The sequence below is a fragment of the Hippoglossus hippoglossus genome, chromosome 3 (genome assembly GCF_009819705.1).
Source record: "Hippoglossus hippoglossus isolate fHipHip1 chromosome 3, fHipHip1.pri, whole genome shotgun sequence".
Lineage (NCBI taxonomy): Eukaryota > Metazoa > Chordata > Actinopteri > Pleuronectiformes > Pleuronectidae > Hippoglossus > Hippoglossus hippoglossus.
Window position 1 is genome coordinate 2,839,752 of NC_047153.1, and position 21,830 is coordinate 2,861,581.

General features: G+C 43.7%; 1 protein-coding gene across 2 annotated transcripts in view; it reads left to right on the top strand.

The window, feature by feature from the left end:
* samd4a (sterile alpha motif domain containing 4A) overlaps nucleotides 1-21,830 on the top strand; it is a 46,299-nt gene that overhangs the window by 17,085 nt on the left and 7,384 nt on the right. The window contains exons 3-10 of one of the 2 annotated variants that reach the window (XM_034568652.1): nucleotides 9,734-10,327; nucleotides 13,592-13,879; nucleotides 15,582-15,691; nucleotides 16,879-16,965; nucleotides 17,758-18,004; nucleotides 18,090-18,175; nucleotides 18,500-18,618; nucleotides 19,254-19,455. In XM_034568652.1, coding sequence (XP_034424543.1) covers nucleotides 9,734-10,327; nucleotides 13,592-13,879; nucleotides 15,582-15,691; nucleotides 16,879-16,965; nucleotides 17,758-18,004; nucleotides 18,090-18,175; nucleotides 18,500-18,618; nucleotides 19,254-19,455 — 1,733 coding nt within the window. The remainder of the gene's footprint in view (nucleotides 1-9,733; nucleotides 10,328-13,591; nucleotides 13,880-15,581; nucleotides 15,692-16,878; nucleotides 16,966-17,757; nucleotides 18,005-18,089; nucleotides 18,176-18,499; nucleotides 18,619-19,253; nucleotides 19,456-21,830) is intronic. The other variant, XM_034568657.1, reaches the window with a different exon arrangement.

The window sequence follows — 21,830 nt, forward strand, 5'->3', positions numbered from 1 at the left end:
ATCTGAAGCTGACCTTTTTAAAAGAAAAGGCTGAACTTTACTTTTAGCCTCGACCGGAGTAAACAGTGCCGCTGCTCCTCTGTTATGTGTCAGTGGGTCAGGCCGAGGTCAAGGTCAAGCTGAGCCCTGAATCCATCTCTTTCTTTCAAACTGACTACAACGCAACTGCAGTCACTTTTGAATTCAATGTGGTCGCAATGTGTCCTCGGCTTTGGTCAATCTGGCCAAAGTTCGTCCCCAGTGCGTCAACACCTGTACAGTCCTTGTCCCGTGGTCAAGCTCACTCTGATACTTATACTTGCTGTGAATGAAATATCGGTCCCTCTTTAGTCCTCTTTTCTCTTTTACTCCCCTGGCTCTTTGTCTTTTTTTCTCCTCCTCCACTTTGTTGCATGTTCGATTGTCTCGTCTTGTTTATGTTTCAGTTTTCCTTCTTCTCTTTTCTTCCCCTCCAGTCGAAACCTGTTGACACCGGTGAACTTTCCAGTCCACCTTGCTATGTCTTGTATCCACCCCCCTTCTTCCTCTCCTCTCTCATCCCCCACGAACAGGGCCCCTGAACTTGTGTTGAGGCCTGTGGGAGCCTGCCTGCAGTTCTTGTCAGGACATGCTCTCTCTCTCTCTCTCTCTCTCTCTCTCTCTCTCTCTCTCTCTCTCTCTCTCTCTCTCTCTGGGTGTGGCGATGCAGCAGTATTAGATCATTCAAATCATACATTTTGTGCACCACACCTCTTTTACTGTATATACACTCTCCCTCCTGCCCCCCACTTTTTCTTTCCTCATCTCCACTCTTTGTTCCCTTCTGCTTGTCTTCTTCTTCTTCGTCTTAGTCTTTTTAACCAATAATATTGTTGTTGTTTTTTTTTGTTTCACCCTCCTTTGCTATTTCACGTGTTGTCGGTGATGCATCTTTGTTTCTGAGTATCAGAATTTGAAGGGCTGCAGCTACCAGTCATTTTCATTGTTGAACAATCTTTGGACAAAACTGTCCCTTCCAATTTCCCACAGTCCAAGATCATGTGTTCAGGTGTCTTGTCTTGTCCCACTTGTGACAATAGTCAAAGATGCTCAGTTGTCAGTGTCTTGTGTGACAAGGAAAAGTTAAAAAAGACTGAAATTATGGGTCGTCCACTAATTGGAAAAGTAATTCGATCCCCAGTTCCTCCAGTCTGCGTGCCGAAGTGTTCTTGGGCAGGACACTGAACCCTTCAACCACTGACGGCTGTTCCGGAAGCACGTAATTGGTGTGTGATAGAAAAAGAGCTGCGTATATATTTAAGCGCTGCGTGAATGTGTCTGTGTGAATGGGTGAAAAGCTACACAATCTATTAATCAATTATTCGACTATTCATGGCAGCTGTAAAATGTGTCTTTATAATCCAGGTTGCCTCAAAATGCTTTTGTGTATCTGTATGATTTTTTTAAAAAAAAGACAAAGAAACATAATCTGTTAGTTTTTGGGGGGTTTTTGTTTTTGCTTTAAGGAGCAAACAACTGACTTCAGGCTCTCGGTGTTAAACAACTTCATTCTTACATTTCACTACAAGAATTACCAGAGTCCTGTACCAGCTGTGAATGGCACATGGTATTTGTTCTATTATATATATATATATCACCCCTGCATGAACTTACCATTAGTCCATATGAACCATGTGTGCTGCCATTTCTTTTACATCGGAGAGCGGCGGTGTCAGTGAGCTGTAAACAAAAATGTAGAGCTTTCCACGGTGGAATCTATACATCATCTCCTGCCTCCGGCTGCTCTGCCCAGCGACACCCTCGCCTCCAGATATCTTCCTTTCAGTTGTGAATGTTAATCTTCTGCTGCGTTCTTCATATGTGAAACTGCAGAAAATTTTCTAGAGAGACTTGATATGCCTGTGGAAAAAAAACACACACTCATACTGTCAGTATCACAGGTGTAATGTAGACAATGACTCAGTCTTGTGACATTTTGCCTGACCAGCATCTGATGCCAGTGTTTTGTGTAAACGACTGGAGATTGTCATATTATGGCTCATTATACAGTGTGTGGTGTTAAATAGAGCCATAGTAGAGTGGGAATAGGACTGGGGCTCGGACTGCGTGTGTCTGTGTGTGTCTCTGTGTGTGTGTGTGTGTGTGTGTGTGTGTGTGCGTCTGTGGATCCGTTAAGAATCACTGCATTTTTCAGCAGCAGGCTCTGTGGTATGCCAGCACATTCCCCACTGCTGAGCTGGAGAATCCACTCGGAAAAGCAGGAGCGGGAACTTTTCCTCTCTGCCCCCTCCCACCTCCTCCTCACTCCACCCATCTACTACTCTGCCTCTCTTAACTCTGTTCTCCTCAAGTAACCTCCACTACCCCAACTCCTTTTTCCTCCTTCGGCAAGCTCTTCTAAATCCAAACTGTTTCCAAATTCCTTCCTCACACAGTGCGGCTCTTTGTCCAAACCATGAAGTCTTGTTTTATGGAACTGTGTGGGTCTGAGCTGTGTAACTGTTTTGTAATGAGTCGGGTTAAAAAGTCAATTTCGGGATCTTTTCATGCAGGCATCCATTCACCTTTTAATCCCTTCCAATCTTTTCTTTCTCCGTCTTTCTGTTGGGTGTTTTTCTGCTAGCTCCTCTGAGTCTCCTCGGCTGCTCCTTTTCTAAATTAATCCCCCCCCCTGCTCTGTTTATTGTCCGTCAGCTCTCCTTTGATGGCTGTCCTCTGGTCGGTAAAGGGAACACGCTGTGTCGGACGTGGTGTTGAATCAACAACGGCTATAGCAAGTTGCCGGTGGTGGGACAAAGTGAGCCACCCTCGTGTTTGTTTTGCTAACAGGAGAAGCCCAGGACAGAGGTTTAGAGGCTGCAGTCACACATACAGAAGCCTGTGAGGTTTTTCCATGGACTCGATTCAGTTTGTACCTATTAGCTCCTCGTCCATAGCTTCATCTGAACCAAAAAGTAAAACCTCAACTTAAAAATCCAAACTAGCTTTATCTTAGTTAACTTCTAACCCTGGTTCATAGTTGTGTAACTTTTATACGGACATTTGTTTAGGTGTGAGCTGGGTTCACACGTTCTGCTTTCAGACATGCACTGAAGTCTGGACATTTTCCTGAAATGTTCTGGAGTTGCTGTATGCGAGAATGAAAACGTTTGAGTCCAGTCGCTGAGGGGATTTTTCCTGCCAGCCACTAGGTAAATCCTCGGAAAACATGTCCGTGTGAGCTCATGTGAGAATGCAGCATGAAATTTGCAGAAAAGTGACGAATGAGCATGTTGATGACGCTGCTAACACGTGACTGACGCGAAAGTGGAACAATACAAATCTCAGGACGAAATAGAGGAGCCATACGTGGAAGATGCCTATGAAGTCTTGGAAAGATGATGAGATTCTAGATCTTAACCCTAAACCAAATTTTCCGAACATTTTCAAGAGTAAATGTCTGAATACGACTTTAGTCTCTCACACACATACATCCCTCTCTTTAGCTGGTTTCAGACATGCAAGTACATCCTGAGATATGCGTATTCTTCCAGTTTTGTGTGTTTTTAAAAAGGTCATAAACAAGCCCCCCCCCCCCCTAGTTTTTCCAGACATTTTCACGTGGGATTCGTTTTTTTTCCAGACATTTTACTTGGATGCTGGCAGGAGCTCGGACATTTGCGCTCTACGGCCCCTTTGGAAAATTTCAGGAAAACTTCAGTTCATGTCTGAAAGTGAAAAGTGTCTTTGTCTCCTCCCCCCACCCCCCCCCCCCCGCACACGTACAATGTTGGTGTGTCAATCTCAGTGTGATTGGGAGCTGCCTTGTTGTGGCTTTGTTGTGACCTAGCTATATTTAGAAAGAGGAATCATGTGTCTAACAAACTGTGTGTGTGTGTGTGTGTGTGTGTGTGTCTCTCCAGTGCTTGTGTTTGCACATAACCAATGTGTAACAAATGAGCTAAAACAATCGTATTGTTTCCACCACTGTCTCCACCGTCACTTGTCTTGTGATCACAGAGTTGGACGTGAAGAGGACACGCTGTTTCCAGCTCAGGGTCAAAGTTAGTCCCTTTCATCCTGCCCCATGTTATCAGGGGAACTCACATTACTCTGAGCCGTAAGGTGATTTGTATTAATTAGTTTCAGTGGTTTTTGTTTGCGCTTCTTTATCTTTTTTAATCTTTGGGATTAAAACGTGGGAGAGGAGGCACTGAGCCACCGTTACACTCCTGATTTGAATCCCGTGCTAATCCACCACGGTTACAATTAGTGGAGTAAAATTAACTTCACAAAGAGACGTCTGTGTTTCAGTGAACGTCCTGTGATACGAGACATCGATCTGGGGCTAAATGAAATATTTGATTATTTCTGATTTATTTCTGTCACTTATCTTTTTTGAGTCGGAACTTGAAATTGTATTATTCTTAATTTGTAATATCTATGTCTAAATCAAATTAAGAAATAAGCAATCATTCATTTATCAAAAGAATCAAACCATATGAAATGACATATCTCTAAAATGACATATCTCTATAATAATAAATCAGGCCAAATTAAATCAGACCGACAAAATAAGTAAATTTCCAATAATTCTGTCCCACACTTGATACAATGATTAAGTGATTTATTTCTTAACTCAAATATGTATTAACTCCGTCAAGAAGAATAATTAATGGGCTTATTTATGGAACTGATCTCCATTTGTGTTATTTGGTGCAGCATTTCATTGAAAGTGCCGTTCTAGATTGATTGTCTAGGTGGATTACATGGTCTGTATGTTTAATTTCATATAACATCTTTTTTTGATATTAATTTCACTTTATTTCTCTGCTTATACAATATTGCTATTCTTTGACGCGACATAATTATGGTGCCATCATCATTAATAGTTTAAAGTTTCTCCAAAAGTCCACCGAGTCCCCACAGATGGCTCATGTTGTTGACTCAGTCACGTTGCTCTGGGGTTTTCCAGGGATGTGGCCGTGTTCAGTAACATGTTCGTGCTCCAGTAAAACGTCTTATTTTGTGAAGAGAGGCCTTAACTTTCTTCTCGCAGACACCAGCATTCCCTTGAACTGACTTGTCGACTTGTGCTTCAGCTCTAACGTCAGTGTTTCCCAGAATGAGGCTGAACAACTCTGAGAACAAGAGTGAACTTGTTGCCTTCAGCTGTGTGTCGAACACGTAGGTGGGCAGTATTCTGTTGGTAAATAATGCTGAGCGGGATGTTTTACATTGTAGGAAAGAAGTGAGTCACACTCCTCTTTCAAAAATAAAACGACCACTTGTCTTAAATGTTGCTCACAGACTTCTCTTTTGCAGAATTGCCCGTAAGAGAAGATGACGATCTTTTTTTACCGACAGTGAAACCCCAATTTGTATGTAAAGCACTTTGAGCTGCACTTCTTGTATGAAAGGGGCTATTTTTATATTAAACCTTCACATGTGAAAAGCCTGAACCAGTAATTATTTTTTTTATTGACTCAAAACAATTCATTGTTGCTCACAAAAGGTTTTGTTGATTAACTAATTTGTTAATTGGCGAACCGTCAAATCCCTAATTGACAGTCGTGAAGTCCTTTTATGTCTTTATGAGTCATTTCAGACATCCTAAGATGTTCAAACATCAAACATGGATTTGAGCACTGGATACGATCACGGGATCAATCGGCCTGTTTGCCAGCTGCTTTTCCTTATTAAACATTGGCACATTAGTAAAACCTTTATCAGCCAAACCTGGATAGACAGTGAATTTAATAAAGAAAGAGTTTTAAAGTGTCCTGTGAGAGGAGGTTTAACAGATCAGACACTCGGCTACAGAAGAACCAGGTGGAAAAACAGCAATGATTAGATAAATATGAACACGTATGTACTTGTATGCTGCAAATATGACATGGAAGTAGTAGCACCATTAAAAGGACAATATGATCCACGCTGGTGGAGTGATCGGCTGAACCTGGTGGAACAATGACCCTGCGAGAGGCCGAGTGACCGTGCCTGTGATGGGGCAGTGACGATTCCACCGGTCGACGTCATCCCTGGCGTTCTATTGGTCGGGGGCATTTTGACACAGTCATTTCACAAAAATCCACGAGTGAAAGGCAGAAATCTGAGAGCAGGAGCTTTGTGAGCACATAAGCTGAAAAACAGGACATCTGTGCAGCAGTGTTTTCTCCGGAGTGCAGAGCAGATTTAATGTTTGAGACGGTGGCCACGGTTTTGAGGGGAAAGCTTTTTACAAACCCTGTGTGTAGAATGAAGAAATAATGCTTTGTCAAATGGAACGACCCTCTTGAGTAAAGTTATGAAAGAAGCTCCATGCTCGGAGAAGCAGGGCCTTGCTGAAAGCAGCACCATTGTCCCGGTGCCAGAGAGGGTGTCGGGAGGGCAGTGCCGGGGCAGGACGGCACAGGGAGTTCATCGGCAGACATTGTCCACAGCAGGGAAACGCTGTGTCAGCCCCCAACAAATGACTCTCTCTGTCTGAGGTTTCTGTGTTTGTGTTCGTCTGACTTTCTTTTCACTGATTCTGCTCAATGATGCTAATGTGATTCATCACTTCCCAGCATGCCCCTGTCTCTCCGTCTTACATGGAGGAACAAATGGATCACAGAGTTCCTCACTTTGATCTCTATTGTTTAGTCTGTTGTTGTTGTTGTTGTTTATGGGACTTCATTTCAAGATGAAATGTTTTTTTTCACCTTGTTGATAATCACATTTTTCTAACTCGAGGCTCAGGGTCGTGTCTGCAGCTGGACAGAGCAAAGTTCACAGTGAGACTGAGTCAGATATTACAAAGGAACAAAGAGGAAAATGTCGGTATCACAGTGTAAGGAGGAACGACGACGACTCTGTGTTTCCAGAGTCCCCCCCCCCCCCCCACTCGGTGCTGTAACCTCAGTTTAACCGCTCCTCCTTTTTTACTCCAGTTGGATGAGGTTAGCACTTTCCCCTCGAGGCTCCGGGTGGGAGAGAAAGGAAAGAGTCTGACATGTGTGGGGAAACTTTCTCATCCTGTCCCCTTTTGAATTTAATTAGATTTGTTGTATTGTGTGAATTAACGAACAGTGAATGGCCTCTCTGGATGGGAATCTGCTGTATTATCTTGTAATTGTTCATTTATTTCCGACAGTTTCCTTGTTTGTTCTCGCTGGGTAGTCTCTGGTCCATTTGTGTCATAGCCAGAGTGTCTTCCCCAGCTTTGACCTTTGACCTATGCTGCCTGAGACGACCGTGACCCCTCTTTGAGCAGTAAGAGATGCTGTGATGTTGTTTGCGACGTGGCGAACTGCTCCAAGGACGACTTCTCCACCTTTTACCACTCAGACCTCAAGTTGCCTCCTGACCTCCATTTAGTCCGTTTTCTCCTGAAATATTTTCTAAAAGTATTTCTTCAGAGAGGACAGACGCACACGAACACTGTGGATTGGAACTCAGAAGCGCTTCTCAACTCTTAGTTTGAGTCTGACCAATATGGATATTTGGTGGTATCGCTGATACCGAAACAAGGAAGTAAAATATTTGAGATACCAATATTGAGGCTTGCTTTCCACCGCTTGTGCAACATTACAACACAATTCGTCCAAGCTTCCTTGGAATTTACCTTTCGTGTTTGTACCGATGTCTATTTATATCTCAACCTGCATTTGTTTTATCTTGAGTAAGAGTTCAAGGATAGTGCTCAAGACAATAAGCCCCTGTCACGCCACAGTGAAGAGTGCCACTGTGTTGAATTCACTGATTTATATCTAATGAAAACATAGATCGTCTGTGATTTGATGTGACGGTGTCAAAGCAGCTCATCTGTCAAGTCACAGACGACATCACCAGCTAATGATTTAGGGAAACGGCCGACAGGATGACTGACTCGGATATATTTTGTATAGTAGAAGAATCCCGTTGACGTTTTGAAGAGAGAATCTGTGTCAAAAGTAAAACGGTGATGTTTAAAGTGGATGGTGCACCACTTCTCTTTTTCTTTCTTTATCTTACTTTCTGTGTTGCGTAGTAATGTTTTCCAGTCCTATGGAAATAAATGAGTTTTAATCATGGAACAATTGTTGCTGTTCTCGGATGGACCGAAGCTTGTCTCATTCATTGGAATGAAGGATTACATCATCCCTGGAGCCGAGTGGAGTAACTCCCTGGTTCCCCTCCCTCCCTCCCTCCCTTTATTCTCTCCTCCTCCCTCTCAAAACCCCTTTCATACCAGCCTTTCCCATGAAACTTGAAGCTGTAGGTTTTTGTGGTATATTCATTTAATAGCCCTCTTAAAATATTGTCTACAACTGAATATATAAATAAATTGATCGAGTAGGACAAAACATACATGTCCAAACAAAGGCGTTGTCTTGTGGCCTGATCTCAAAAGTATTAAAACCACAAGGACACATGCAATTTCAAAAATAAAACGGGTAAAGAAAACCATACATTTGTCCATGTTACTGTACATTTTCATCTGTTTAGTTATTAAACAACTGAGTGGGTTGTTATTTATTTATATATATATATATATCTCATTAGAGCTCATACCTCCACCAAGGTCCAACAGTCCCGTCCTATTAAACCACATTTTAATCCACTATAGATCCGGATTTTAATTTGTGGCCACACCAAGTTGCATATACTAGATATCAATATCCAGTAATTATGTCTTCGGAAATAAGGGAAAATGTTCGTCCCAGAAGTGAATGGGTTCTTTCCTCGTCCATGTCCCATCCTTCCGCAGAGTTTCATGGAAATTTGTTAAGTATTTTTTGCGTTATCCCGCCGAGACACAAAGAAACACACAAACCAACCAACAGACAGGGGTGAAAACATAACCTCCGCGGCGGAGATAACTCGACGTAGGACTCGCACATGCCACTGCTCTTCCTGTGGGAAGAAAGATGCTGTAAACATGTGTAAATCTGTCACTTTCATGCTGTGAGCGGGTTTAAAGCAGAATTATTTGATCCCTCAGTCCTGGTCGTCTCTCGTGGGATGAAATGAATGTGAACCCTGTGTCTGTGGTCTTCGGGCCCTGCGATCAGAGCTGCAGCTGTCCACTCGACGGGACAGACAGAGCCGTACATCACCGCAAAGTAGCCCGTGACGTCGGGGATATCTTTGGACAGAAGTGCACACGCATGTATTTTCCGTTTCGCATGTTTCATATGTCAGATTTAGAGCCAAGATCCTCAGGGTCAAGAACGGCTGCAGTGGTCAAACTCGCACACATATCATCGACACATCTCCCGAGCAGGAAGTGAGGGCGGCCTGCGTCCTGTTGCATCCTGTCTTTATTTGCGTGGCTTTCCAAAGCTATCGCCCTGACCTGTTGATATGTATAGCGCCGGGCTCCTAACGGCCCACTGACTCGGACAACAATAGAGCTCCATGACCTCTGGGTTATGTATAGAGCTGTACCATCAGCAGCAGTCCACGGAGGAAAGAGCAAAATAGAAGGATGACAGTGCAGTGGGCCTGACATCATCTTGGTGTCCCGTATTTTTAACTGCACATGTGTTCACTAATGCGTCTGACCCTCTATGAATTTGTCTTTGCCACCATCTGACCGACGTGGTCAACCATTACTGCGATTAGCTGATGTGTTTGTTATTTTCAGAAACACACTTGAAGCATATGGGCAGTTACATCGTTTGGCAGCATAAGTGAGCCTTTAATGAGGCACTCATTGAATTCATACAATCATATACATCTAACAGTCCTGTAGAAATAAGTGGTGGGTTTCTGGTTTTACATGTTTCCTGTGTTTTGTTCCCTCTGACAGGCGTGATCAGCCAGTGGCAAAGCGAGCCCAAGGAGCGTGTCATCTCGCTGGTCCTCACCCATCTCCCACTGCTCAAACCTGGCAATGTTGAAGCTAAAGGCGAGTACATGCGCCTGCTGCCTCGCATCCTGGCCCACACCATCGAGCATGGCCACCACCTGGAGGAGTCTCGCCAGCTCCTGTCCTACGCCCTCATCCATCCTGCCACCTCCTTGGAAGACCGCGCTGCCCTGGCACTCTGGCTCAACCACCTGGAGGAAAGGGCCGCTGCCCGGGGAGACTCCCTGGAGAGGCCTCCTCCTTCTGGGCCGCACCACCACCACCATCACCAGTCCACACCACCATCCACCCTCACCTCATCAGGATCCTCCTCCTCCACTAACACCTCTTCATCGAGCAACCTGTACTCGCTGCATCACCACCAACGCTACGGCTCGGACGACCGCCTCAATGGTTGGCAGAGCTCCAGGGATTCGGGGCTGGGAGGAGGGTGGCAGCAGCCGGGCTGTGAGAATGGGCATCTGCTTCTTTACCCATCATCCTCTGTGCCGGCCACCATAAACACAGTTGGAACCAGTGGAGGTGGAAACACCAGTAAGTGAAATCCCATCTATCCCCTGTCTCTTGTGTTCGTGCTGTGCTGTAAGAATACACAGGATCAGCATGCATGGTTGGTTCTTCAGTAGTGGGCACACAGTCAAGCACCAGATAGTGTAATGAATAGAATAATGTAATAGTGTGTTAAATTACTGCAGTGACCTTTACACAATCTATTGCTGTGCCCTTTTTTTTTTAAGAAAGCAGCAGCATCTATGACTCTGGGCCATCGCAGTATTTTATTCCTTATTCTTCTTATTATGGCCTTATTATTGCTAAACAATAAACTTGTCTCCCTTACCCGTACTGCAGGTGTCATGTGGATAGAGTGGTTGACCCTGATGACAGTAGACTGTGATTTACATCCCGTGCACCACTCGGGCCACTGCAGAATTATAGATAAAGGCTTTTCACCGGTTTGCTCCAAACATTCCTCATCTGACGGACAATGTGTAATTCTCCTGTAAATCAATCTTTACTGTTCTACACTGTTCCCTCATTCAGTTGTGAACTTGAAGATGGGATAGATCTTCCAAAAATGTATGTTTAAACTGACCGAGTCAACCAAATGAAATACAAATGCCTCACTGCACATCAAGCAGAGCCAGAAAGAGGCCGATTTCAACACTAATATTAGGGTGTAAAAAAATGTATATACATATAGAAGATATATTAAAAACCACAATGATCTCTAAGATGTTGTTATCAAACCTAATTTATAATAACTGTAAATAAAAGGAGCACACAAATACAACCAAACATATACATCTTGAATTAGAAAAACAAAAATTGCACATCTTTTCTGCACGGTTTATTCTTTAAAATAAAGGTTTTAATTTCATTTCATTTCAATATGTTGATTTATTTATTCATATGTTTATTTTAATTAGCCGATCATTAATCGGTTGGGGTCAAACTTTACGTGTGTTTTCTGTCCATATCTCCTCCTGTCTATTTTCATTCCATCATCTTCGGTTCACACTGGACTGGACTGCTGCAGTGAAAATCGTAGAAATTTGGACGATCGATTTTGAATAATGCTGTTAATATTATGATTCTATAAAGACGCTGTTAAGACCCAACGTACGCTCCACGCTCACCGAGCACAGTTAACACACCCTGAGCCCAGTAAACAGCCTCGCTGCACCGTGAACAACCTCCAGAGCCACTACACAGGCTGGGTGAGGTGGGAGACAACACACGGCGAGGGCAGGGCTGTCCAAATTGAACATAACTGGTGGTCAGAGCAGGATATTTCCAGACAAGAATGCAAGGGCTCTGTGTTTTTTTTTTTTTTTTTTTCTTTCCTGCGAGATGAAAGAAACAGCTGAGGGTTTATAAATAAAGACTCATTTAAAGCCCTGCTCGCCGCTCCAAGAAAGATCCTCTTGTAGTTTTGACTGCAAGCAGCTTCACTGCCGCGCGAAAAAAACCCCGGATTTCACAACCGATAAACTAGAGTTACCCCCGGCCAGCCGCCAGCAGCCACCACGCTGGTTGACACGGTGAGCAGATGCTTCTCTTAACTAATCCTAAGTGTTTAATAAACAAAAAGCAAGCCGGGAGTGATGTGTGGATATTTACTGGTCTGCAAAAGTCAGAGGAAGATGATAAAATCTGTTTGTTTTTTTAAAAAAAATAAAAAATCTTAATGCTGTACTTAATTCCCGTTGCTCAGAGTGAGCCACCAATTCGTCCGGTCCCCCCCCCCCCCCCTCGCTACACCCTGCTCCTCTGTGTCATGATGATGATGAAGATGATGATTGCAGGAGTATAACTGTCCCACCACATCAACCTGGGTGCCACTGATAGAACATCCGGACGACCTCCCCGCCCGTAGCCTCCGTCCAAGCCACAGCAGGACATACCACCCATCCTTTCCCTTGTAAGGCAGCCTTTGTGGGAGACTGTATTTAGGGAAAATGGCTAATATTTAGGGACTGGAACTTGTAATGTTAGCTGGGCACCTATTTTAAACGGGGCCCATGAAGTCCTATACATAGCGCCAACAGTAAGAGGACCACATATAGGAGGAGAGGGACGAGAGTATTGGTGGCAGCTCACCCCGTCAGCGCGGCGACACAAAAAGCTCTTAGGCTTTTCATTCTGTTTACCTCCTTCCATTGGAAAAAGCTGTGATGCTAGAGCCGCGTTTACTGGGTTAAAGTCATTGGGACATGAGTATTACCAGTAACTTTGCTTTGGCCCCATTAGGAATCCATTTTAAATTAGTCCTGAGCAGCACTGATTCTATGGGTAATGGAGAAAGAAAGAAGAAACGTTTATCACACAGATTTCTTAGCAGTGGATTTATTTCTTTGCTTTAGCACAAAGCCATGGGTGAGAGTTATCCTTTATTCTGGAGGTGTTGTTTGGTATTTAGCTTTCGAGGAAGAGTATTTAAATCTACAGGCAAGTGAAGCAGAGCCCTGTGTATTTCCTGTTTTGCGAACGCGGCCTCCTCCGTCCAGCTGCTTGAGCTCGCAAACAAACACTGCGTTACTATTTCACATCTGTGGTACGTGAGCTCTGGAGATCTAAAGTTAACCAGGGGATGAAGGAAAATGCAGAAATTTGACAATTATGTCTCTAAAGAAGCTCTGACTGACGCGCGGACGTAGAAGAAGATGAGTGTAAATCAAGTTTTTAAAACGTATCTGCGTCACATTCATTTTAATCAACATTTAAAAAGGCAACCAGGGAATTACTTCTCATGCTTGATATGCCGGTGTCGGATGAGTTAGTACGCGGTTATAACTGACGAGGAGAACATTTAATTAATTGGCACAAAACATTTAATGCTTCACTGTATAAAATAGGTGAGTAATTAATCTTCCTCCATGTCAGACTCTGATTAAATATATGTATTAGATATGTGCTTTTAGACTTTTAGCACGTACTGTGAAATAAACCAAATGTGCATCTTATTTGGTTTATTATTTTTTTTACAATAAATGGTGCTAAAACATTTGACAGATTGTACTTTTCAGTATGTGAGGTGAGGGCCAGGCAGATCAAATCATTACCATCAGTTAATAATGTGTTACTTTCATTTATAGTCATCCAGTATTTGAATGTATGCAGAAATACCGTTTAGGAAAGATTAATTTTTTATTTTATTTGGGAAAAAGGCTGTGATCTCTACGTCAGTGTTGATGCTGTCATTTGAAATAATGTGTTTTTCAGCCATATGATTCCTACAGTCTTCGCCACGCTCTGTGTAACAGCCCGTACCTGACTCATATCGCCGTGTTCTTACAGTCCTGACGAGTGGAGGTGGCAGTCAGCAGCACAGTCCCCTGAAGCGCTCCGTGTCCCTAACGCCTCCCATGAGCGGCCCCAGCAGCCAGCCCCTGGGCCACGTCTGGCTCTCCCAGGAGGACCTGCGGACCGCCAGGGGCCCGGCCCCGGACCACGCGCCCCTCTCGCCCCAGAGCAGCATCGCCTCCTCGGGAAGTGGAGGCAGTGAGCATCTGGAGGAGGCTGGTTTGGGAGGAGGCTCGGGTCTGCATCGCAGCTCCTTCCACGACGTCGGCAGTGGCATGAGGGGTGAGTAAGATAGAGCCCAGTGTGATCAAATGTTAACATTACCTTTCATGTGAATAATAAAAAGCATAACTGTACCAGAGTGTGGCTCATAGAGTATGAAATCTGAGATACATCACAGAGGAGATGAAAGACGGACACAGAATTGAAATGAGGATACACAGCAGCTTTCAATAATCTGAAATATTTCATAAGACGTCTAGTTTGGTTAATTATGCAAATTCTGTTGTATTTTAAATTACATTTTATTTTTTTATGAGAACAGGCCAGGGGGAAGATGAAGGCAGACAGAGCAGGTCCTGTTCTTTTACTGTATTCAGCAGTTTTTAATCAGTGTCTAAGTTTTTAACACTGCAAAGTAAGATTCATGAGGAACAGTTAACTTAACCTAGTTAACTAACCAGCCCTGTAGTAACCAATCTTCCCTATTGGACCTGAGTGAGGCGTGACTAGTTCCCTGGAGAATCCTACATGTCCGCCTGCTGTGTGTAGTTTTCAGTCGGAGGCTTTAAGTCGTTGATCCAGTCGGAGCAGTTAGTCAGGGACCAGCCCTGCTGACCCCGCTGACCCCGCTGACCTCACTCTGAGGCTATCACACAGGAGTCTAAACCATTATGTACTTCCTGTCTATTTGTCATGTTGTCGTCCAGACAAACAGGAAGGCAAAAAAAGCAACATTTCTCACCAAAATATCCCCAAGAGGTGAAGCTGATGCTGTCATTCGTCTTTTTAATTTCAGAGGAGAATGTTAACACCATTTTTTTTCAATTGTTTGTCACTGCCAGAGAGAAACTGGACTGGGTGTGAAGTATCTGGTGGTGGAATAAGATCCTTCCACTATGTCACAGAGAATTGACTCTACGTGAATGTACCTGGCACAAATTAGATTTTTCTTTATTTCATCGCAAAACTGATTCCCATATGTTTTTGTGTGTTACATCTGTTGGCTGTGTATTAATGTGTTTTTTTTTTTTTTTTGTTATCTCTCCCTGCTTGTATTTATATATGAAACTTTTTCTTTCACTGCATTATCATTCATCTTGACCAGAACTCCCTGGCAGAAGAAATACTGTATCTCAATGGGACCTTTCTGGTTGAATAAAGGATAAATACATAAAGAAAACTGTCTCATCGTGATCATGAAGTCTAGAGTTCTGCTTGTGTAATTACTTTCCGCGTCAGGTGGAGATGGGGGAGGAGTTTCCTCTCAGACATTGTGAAAGTGTGTCACAGTAGTGAGTCCTCAACAACCAACTAATAACAAACAAAATATACGTTAAACATCTGACAATAGATTCACATGTAGTGTGTATTTGTTCTGTGTGCTGGCAACAAATGACTCAAACAGAGCTTCACTCTAAACTGAAACGTTATCACAACATTGCAAAATGTAAATTATTGGTTTGAAGCTCTTTTGAAAGATTATTGATATGTGTGAAATCCATATTCTCTTGTGCATGAGATTTATTTGAGTTAATAGATTACTTTATTTTTCCCTGTGTATCATATATTTGTTTTGACGACATAGATGAACACTGTGGGTGGAACATTGCCAGCGCAGTGCTCACCCAAGAACCGAAGCATTTTTCAATGTTGTTTTGACATTATATTAAATTGTGAAAAATGTAGCTCGTAAACAATCTAACGTACTTGTGTGTTTGTGTTTTTGTGTGTGTGTGTGTGCGTCCTTTTGTTGTCTGCCCAGATGTTCCCTCGTGGCTGAAGAGTCTCCGTCTCCACAAATACGCCGCGCTCTTTTCCACCATGACCTACGATGAGATGATGTCGCTGACTGAAGAGCAGCTGGAGGCGCAGGTTCGTAAACACACAAACGTACAAGCTCACGAAACAAACTTTATCGTGTGTTGTCCGTCAGTCTGGAAGAAGCGCATTGCAACGTGACCTAGTTGTTACATTACACTTTCTATTCTGTTCGCGGTGAAGTGACTCAAACGATTCAGTCAACATTATCACAAACAAATAAACCTTAGACTTATGCACCAACTCAGAAATTTATAATTTAATATTTCATCTATGGACAACGTGTTATTCTGGAGTTGGAATAATTCTCTATTATTTGTGTTCACTACGCACATGACCAGTTTTATCAAACTAATCAAAGTAATTATGTAACTAGGTTTAGTCAGTTCAAGTTAAAAAGTTGATACGGTTGAAATAAATGGGACAATAATTACATGTTATATAAAGATGCGTGTGAGTCTATTCTGAAACAGAGGATACAGCTAAATTTAACACAGCTCAGCAGGAAGTTGTGTACTTCCTGCAGGTGCTGCTTAATTTTTCTGTGTCGGACTCAAACATAACACAATCACACTAAGACACGCAAAACGACAAAAAAACGACAAAGACCTTTCCTGTGTGACAAAGAATTCAGTATTCTGCTGCTGGTTTGATCGGCAAGTATCTGGATTGTCATCATCAGCTCTTCGTGGGACATGTGAGAAGTCGTACTAGAATAAACTAAACTGTATTTGCCGGGATCGGTTTCCGCTCTTTCTGTCCTCGCAACCAAACACAAGTTGTTTCTCTCTTATCTCACTGAAAACAAAAACATCAGCTTCTCTTCATTTAATCCATCAAACATTTGTACAGCACCTTTCAGACCTGTTGTTCAAAGTGCTTCACACTGATGAGACAAAACATGCTGACAATAAAATACCTGAAAATAGATTTTAAAAGCTAGAATACTGATTAACAAAAGGATAAAATAAACTAAAAGAAAACAGTTAATAAAAAGGGGATAAAAACATATTATAGTAATGATATTAAAAGACAAGTAAATCGAATAAAATTTACAAAACAGATGCAGAAATTAATAAAATAAAGTAATATCTGTAAACTGCACTTTATCTAAAGCCAGGCTCAAGTAGATAGGTTTACATTAAAGAATTTCAACACTGTTAAAACTATTGGTATCAGTCTCTTTCAGATTCAGTATTGAACCGAAGGGATGTTTGACTCGAACCTCTTTCCTCCAACAGAAAGTTACGAAAGGAGCCAGACACAAGATTGTCATCAGCATTCAGAAGCTTAAAGAGCGACAGAACCTACTGCGCAGCCTGGAAAAGGTCAGTGACCCGACATCATGACTCGTCCACTCCCACTTATGTACTTGTCCTACCTGGAATTAAACGCGTTTGGAAGTCGTCTTGTTGTTATCGTTATTGGTGATTGGGCCTTTTCTAACCTGAGCGGCCACCACGGGACACCGCCTCTCTCGTCCAGTGTGCGAGGGGAGGAGGAGGAGGGCGGCCGCTCTCAGTTGGTGTTATGTACTTGAGATGGCGGCTAAGAGAACACCTAATCCAGGAAGGAGATCTTTAGGCTCTGAATTTAAACCCATCCGCCCACGACCCCCTCCATTCAGCCGTCGAGGCAAGACAATGGCGCTCAAGGGCAAACCACAGGAGGGACTTCGTGGGCCGGCTAAATTCAGGCTTAACCTTTTCACCAACGCTTCATTTTAAAATTTGTTATGGCGGCATTTGTAGGGCTCGGGGAAACGCGACACCTGTGGTTTGGTATTTTGGGTTTACACAGACTCGTGTACAGCGCTGGTCTGTGTCGGGCGGGAGACACGGTGATGCAGTTTAATGCAAGTGGTAAACCAGACGTATGTATTTCTGGTATTACTTTATTCTCGCCTCCGTCACGTGGACAGAGATCCGTCCCCATCTGTTCGTCTGTCGCCCTTAATATTTGACATGTAGGTCAGAATTAACAGTTCCTTTTCCATAAATTCATATAAAGGGACAATGGTTGTTAATACAAATAATCCCAAAGCTCAGTAGTTGTTAAAATGTCATCATCGTATTCCTCATCTACTTCTTCTACCTCTCTTTCGTATCATTTGCCCCCAGGACGTGTTGGAGGGCAGCAACCTGCGCGCCCCGCTGCAGGAGCTGCACCAGATGATCATGACGCCTATCAAGGCTTTCAGCGGCGCCGAGGAGGCCTCCCTGCAGCGCCTCCTCCTGAGTCCTGAGGGCAAGAGCGCTGCGCCCGGCTCCCACCTCACAGGGGGCGGCAGCGGCGAGGCTGAGTCGGGGACAAGCGTCATCGCAGAGGGGGATTTACCCGGCCAGTTCACACGCGTCATGGGCAAAGGTGAGCCGCACGCATCGGCACTCGGCATGGGACTGTTTTCATGGACTGAGAAACGTTTTTTTATTATCATTTCTTCTGTTCCCAGTTTGTACCCAGCTACTGGTGTCGAGGTCGGACGAGGACAACATCAGCTCCTACCTACAGCTCATTGACAAGTGCCTTCTCCACGAGGTACACAAATGAATAAAACATGTTTTAAAAACAACAACATGGCTGTCAATATGCTGCAGATTAAAATAATCTTTAATGTTTCACTTCCATTTTAACCCAATGTGGGAAAAGATAACTGTTACAGATTATGTTAAATCTTAAATACATAAGAATATCTGTGTGTGAGATAAATATGTGCAGTAAACATGCTTTAGATTAGTTTCTTATGTGAATCAGAGCTTTAGTTGACTGTCATTCGTTCTGAGACCTGCCGTCCATCGGTCACGCTGCATTTCATCCCTGATTCATTCACACTCCCTGTTGCCTCCTTCCCCTCTCTGTCAGTCCTTCACCGAGACGCAGAAGAAGAGGCTGTTGTCATGGAAACAACAGGTCCAGAGGCTGTTCCGGTCCATTCCCAGGAAAACCCTCCTCGACATAGCAGGGTACCGACCGCAGAGAAGGTACAGACACACACACAGATAACACTCGTATACTTGAATTGACATGTTCTGTTGTCTGCGATTGAAAAAAAAAAATGGAAATCAAAGACTAAACTTAAATAAAACAACCAGGTTTTAAGACGCTAACGAGGATCGATGTGGAACTTCTTACTCACAGAGCTGAAAATAGATCGTGACTGGGATTGTGTTTAACTCAAGGAATCAGTTTTTTTAAAGAGGGATCAGTAATCACTTAGATTATCTGGTGCTTTTATTTTATCATCATATATAAATGTTGTCTGTTCTGTATGTATAATGTTAAGTTATAATATATATGTATTTAAAGAGCCTGTATTTTGGACCAGTATTTAAAAAACGTTACTGTGAACTTTCCTCTATTATTATCATGAATAACGTGGTTTTGTAGGATTTATTCAATAGTTTTCAGACAAACTGTTTCCTGTGGTTTGTTTTTTTTTGCCCTGATTAAATAATCAGACTAAAGAAACCGCTCTCATAACAGCGAAAACGATCTAAAAACACTATAATATAATGTGCCTCTGTCATTTCCGTGCGCATGAGAACATATTGTTGGTTCGAATCCCTGGACAATCACAGTAATCAACCTTCATCGGCCCTTTTTTTGTCTGCTGCAGCCGTTTTGGTCAGTCCAACTCTCTCCCCACCGCTGGCTGTGTTGGGGGCAGCGTGTCGGTCAGGAGGAGCCTTCGCCAGTTCCAGATGCCCTCCAGGAGTTTGCCGGGTGCCAGGCTGGGCCTGTTGGGAAGCGGGGGGCTGCTGGGACCCACACCTCGCAGCTCCAGCAGCACGCCGACCGGCCCCAAGCAGGGGAGACAGGTGAGTCGGAGCAGCAGGATGAGAGCAAACAAACGGGGAGAACAGGAAAGTCTGAACCAGGCTCCGCGTCTTTGCTGCGTTGTTGACGTTTGTTCTGGTTACTTTTGGTTTCACGTTGTAATTTAGGGAACTGAAGAAGTTCATAAAGCTGTTTTCAGACATGACCTGCAGGTGAAATCCGGAGAATTGGCTACAGAGTTTAACAAGAGTTTTCCTTTCACACTTGCACAACGCAGCGGAGGTTTCTTTGCACAGAAGCGTTTACAACAGCAACAAATCCTCCTCCTTATTCAGAGGTGGAGCAGCAGGTGGAGACAGGAAGTGACGTATTAACACTGCTGCGGAGATCAAGTGATTTTCTTTACATTACACAGACACCGGTGTGTGACACCACCTTTCTCACCAGGGAGATATTTGCTTTCTTTTGGTTTTTATTGTTTCATTTTTGTCGCGTGTGTCAGAAGCGTCTGACCCCTTTTTTACTTTACATATTTGAGTAGATGTAACACAAATAGTAGGCAGCATTTTGTTTGTCATGAGTTGATTCACAGTTTATTTTATAACCTAATAGAAACTGCTCAAGACAAATCAATCAATGAATTGACTATTCAGGACTAAACCATTCAAATATGTATTGGATGGGTCAGAATACTTGTTTTACATGCTCAGCGCTTTTTATATATTGTGTGGTATCACTTATATTCTAACTGGTCAGTGAGGTCAGATGATGGGTACTGTTTCCTAAAAGTCCTGTGTGTGAATGTCCTCCAGGACAGGAAAAGCCAGAGCTGAATTCATGGTGTTATCATTTGTGTGTAGGGACTGAAACGCTGACGTTCGTGACTCTACAGAGGAACATTTTTGAAATGTGTGTAAATAAAACATTCCAGGATGTTGACAATAACCTGGGCAGCAGAATTCCTTCTTCAGCACGTACACTTCCTGAAATAGGCTTTTTGTTCCATTGCAAAAAAATGTGGGGTGAGGAAGAGGAGCAGCAGCAGCGGTGGTGTTTGGCGAATGAAGCGAGGTGGATGGAACTCGTAGGCAGGTCACCCCACATACCAGAGGCCCTGCGTCAGTGCCGAACACTGAAACAGGAGGAGCTGTGGAGCCGTTTCAGGCCCATCCTGGCACACTTTGGTCTGCGCTGACCCAGTTCATAGTCAACCTCTCTCCCCCCTCTCTCTCTCTCTCTCCCTCTCCCTCTCTCCCTCTCTCCCTCCCTCTCTATCTTTCTCATCATTTACAATGGGAGGAAATACCTCAGTTCCTGCTCATCAGGCTGGACCTTCTTGTGTGGGACTGGAGTGTGGATGTGTAGTGAGGGAGGGAAATATGTGAGTCATAGTTTGGGAGAGGTGGTGTTGGATGAGGAGGGGCAATGAGAGAGAGAGAGAGAGAGAGAGAGTTCATATGTGAATGTATGAGAGAGAGAGAGAGAGAGCCAGTCAGAGGCAGTGAGAACAGTGCACAGGCATTTCCTGTTTTTCCCTGGCCCACGGCACTGGAGAGCCGCGAGGGGGGGGCGGCTGCACGCAAGGAGAGAGAACAGGGGAGGGGGATGTGGTAGTGGCGTTGGGGGTATAATAGGCAGGTTACAGTGAGGAATTCATGTGGTGAGCGTCTGAGACTGTCATTAGGTGTGGACCAGACATCCAGACAGGAGCGTGTGGGGGGGGGGAATGTTCACGAAGACTTGGCCTCGATCAAACACCGACATTTAGATCAGGGAAAGTTTGAACAGTGAGTGATCGGCAAGTTTGTACATCCCATGCACTGTACTGTAAATACAAATGGCCGCACCTCCACTTCCTCCTGTTGAAGCCACAGGCGCTGCCCTCTAGTGGACGGAGACTGTGTGGTCGTGGTCGTGGACTCACGGTATCAAGGTCGTGCGGATACAAGCGCTCGGCCAATTGCGAGTCAGCTTCATACTTCAAACCAAACTTTACGGAAACACGCACGCTTGAATATACATCAGTGGGATGAGAACTACGTGACTTGAACATAGCGTTGAGAAAAGGAGTTGTGGTGCACAGTGTTGCGACCTTTTAATTTCGGTCCATGTCCCATCCTCTAACATGGAGGCAGAGTTTATGATCCATACTGCAGCCAGTCACCAGGGGGCGATCAAGATGGTCCGGCTTCACTTTTGGGGAGCAGCCGTTTTGTCTGTATATTATATATATGTTTTACGAGAGGAACTTGGTTTTCCATTTTTTACATGACAGCATTTATTCTTCACCAAGGTCATTCAAAGGTCTGTCTCTATAACAATAATTTAAAATATATATATATATATAATCTGTCTCATGAGTTTATTGAGCAGATTGTCGTGGCGTTCGATGAGCAGTATAAGGTGTCGACGTGTT